A 2,584-nucleotide genomic window follows, 5' to 3' on the forward strand; every position below is an offset into this window, starting at 1 on the left:
ACGGCGATGGACCGCGGACCGCGGCACTACGGTCCGAACAATTCCACCAACCTCTCTCTCCCTTCTAACAGTGAAGACTCTTAGAGAACCGAGCAACATAGCTGCATGGAAAGAATCAAAGGAACATGATCTATCAAGGTCATCGAGATAATATACTAATTAAGATGTGATGTACTACTACTCGAGCGAGCATGTATGTGCTAGGTGCTTTAGCTACTTCTAGCTTACCGTTTAGTGGCGGCGTACATGGTGTAGAGTGGTAAGGAGGGGATGGCCTCTGACGAAGCCGAGCCCAAGTTGACTACAGCTCCCCTCCCGCGGTCCACCATGCCCGGAATCACCGCCGCTGTCACCTCCGTCAGCGCCAACAGGTTCACCCTCATATCCACCCACTCCTCCGCTCCGGCCTCGTGCAGGAACACCGCGCAGGGCTCCAGCACGCCGGCGTTGTTCACCAGCACGCCAACGTCCAGCGCCTCCACGGTCTGCCGCAGCCGCCGCATCGCCTCGTCGCCTGCCAAATGAGCTCGCCCTTAGCTTCCTTAAATGCATGGAATAATGTGTTGGACCGAAACCCTCTAGCTACCTCTCCTCTCACTCGAACGGAGGTGAAAGAAGAAGAACACGAGACATAAAGTTTCCCGGACGGCGCACGAACGCCACCGTGGGCGCACATACACCCTAATCTTCTTCCTCTTTGCAATGGCTACATGGCTCACTTCCATGCAAGAGTACACAGAGGGAAGCTTTATACTCGTGCACACACATGCCCAGGCCGGCACACCCGGCCACTAACTCCACGCACCTAGCACGCACTAACCAACCACTAGCTAGCTACATGCATGCGCGTCAAGCACGTTCAGTTAACGGGCACACACAACTGATTCGAGAGCGACTTGTACGCAGCTCCACACAACGGCTCCAGATAGCTTTCCGCGCACGTACGTGCTCACCTGTTGATCCGGTCTTCCTCGTACGTGAGCTTCTTGCTCCTCCGCAAAACCTGGTCGCTAGCACGCCTCTCCAGCGCCCGCTGCAACTACTCTGCGTCAACACACGATCTCAAGCCCAGCCACAAAACGGCTCGAATCGAACCCGACCTAAACACACACGCGCACACATGCTGGTCACCACCGTGGCGTGGCTTAGTCCTAACAAAATGTACGTATGTATTCTAGAGTAGTTTGCTTCGTGTTTCACTGTGGGCGGTGGCGAGGAGGGACAGCCCAAGACTAGAGTCTTGGGTCTTCACGGTGGGAGCGGCCCTGCATATCGTCTGGGAGATGTCCCGGAGCTTGGCCGGGTCTTGGCCGACGAGGACAAGGTTCAGCCCACTGCGCGCGAGCTCCACGGCCAGGGACCATCCAATGCCAGATGTTGGCCCCGTGATGGTGGCCCACGTGCCGTAGCACCGCCGGATGTCCTTGGGACCCCGGAAGCACACGGCCAAGTGCCGAACGAGGCGGAACGCCAAGGCAGCTACATAGACGGCGCCAAGAACGACCAGTGATGCGAACCATGCCATCATATTCATCTCCTTGTGTTGTGGATTAATTAGCGGCTACTGGTCGGGGAAGAAGCTGCGGCTCTCTCCAGCAAATTCTGCATAGCAAACCATCAAATGTGCATGCATGTATCGGTCGACATGGATGTGAAGCAAGACATAGCCGGGCAAATCTCTCTAGCAAATGCATGGCACAAAAATGAAACTCACATGAGCTGGGGGAGAAGCAATGGTTGCTCCACTGGCTCTCTGAGATCCCGCAGCTCGCCTTCCGCCTCGGGTCAGGCGGGAGGGAAGGAGACGAGCAAGGATAATCGAGGGTTGGATATCCTTAAATCCTTTCTAGATAAGCAACTACATAGCCTTGAACTGGTGGGTTTGTTGTCGGACCCGAAGGCATATGCGCGCACGGTGCTCCATCTCCAAAGTGATCAATGCTATACGGCTAGGTAGTTAAGCCATCCTCGGTCCTCCCTCCATTCCATAATACAGATATTAGAAAAAAATTTAATTTTTTGATAAAATTCACAGAAAAAATTATCAACAACTAAAATACCAAATCAACCTCCCGACACGACGGCAAGTGCGGCATCTTCAACACTGGCATCAGCCGCTGATAGATCCCATGGCCTACAACCGCTGCCTGGCCCTCGAGTGTGCAGTGCCGCCGAGATGCTCTACCACGAGCGAAAAGAGCTATAAAAATAGGTTTGAGGATTAGAGAACAACATAGGCGTTCGACAAAAAAAAGTATAGGCTAGTAATGTCATTATTCTTTATGGCAATGGTGGATAATCTATTTATATTATTAAAACAAGGGAAATAGTATCTCGCGAACGGCAGATTTTCTGGCACTCTCAGCAAACGCTTTGATGGTTGTCGGATTAAGCGCAGAAATCCTGAAGCGGTGGATATATATCCATGTCAGCCACAGACACCTGGTCTTTTGGGATGACTCCTAATCTTAATCCGGCTTGAAGATATACCTGAATTTTCTTTAAAAACGTAGCATCAAAAGAAATGGTTTGTGTAAGCACCACCAGCAGCAGGCCATCTCTTCCTTCAAATGGGTTGAAAATT

At 52.2% G+C, this 2,584-nt stretch overlaps 1 protein-coding gene across 1 annotated transcript; it reads right to left on the bottom strand.

The window, feature by feature from the left end:
• Window positions 1-69: 69 nt before the first annotated feature.
• LOC123177099 (very-long-chain 3-oxoacyl-CoA reductase 1-like) lies at window positions 70-1,525 on the bottom strand (the record flags this gene model as incomplete). Its single annotated transcript, XM_044591037.1, has 3 exons — window positions 1,201-1,525; window positions 229-514; window positions 70-101 (listed from the first exon to the last, which is right to left on the bottom strand). Coding segments are annotated over exons 1-3 (643 nt in total), but the record flags the coding sequence as incomplete, so codon positions are not given.
• Between the last annotated feature and the right edge of the window lie 1,059 nt (window positions 1,526-2,584).

Source organism: Triticum aestivum, unplaced genomic scaffold, assembly GCF_018294505.1.
Source record: "Triticum aestivum cultivar Chinese Spring unplaced genomic scaffold, IWGSC CS RefSeq v2.1 scaffold87941, whole genome shotgun sequence".
Lineage (NCBI taxonomy): Eukaryota > Viridiplantae > Streptophyta > Magnoliopsida > Poales > Poaceae > Triticum > Triticum aestivum.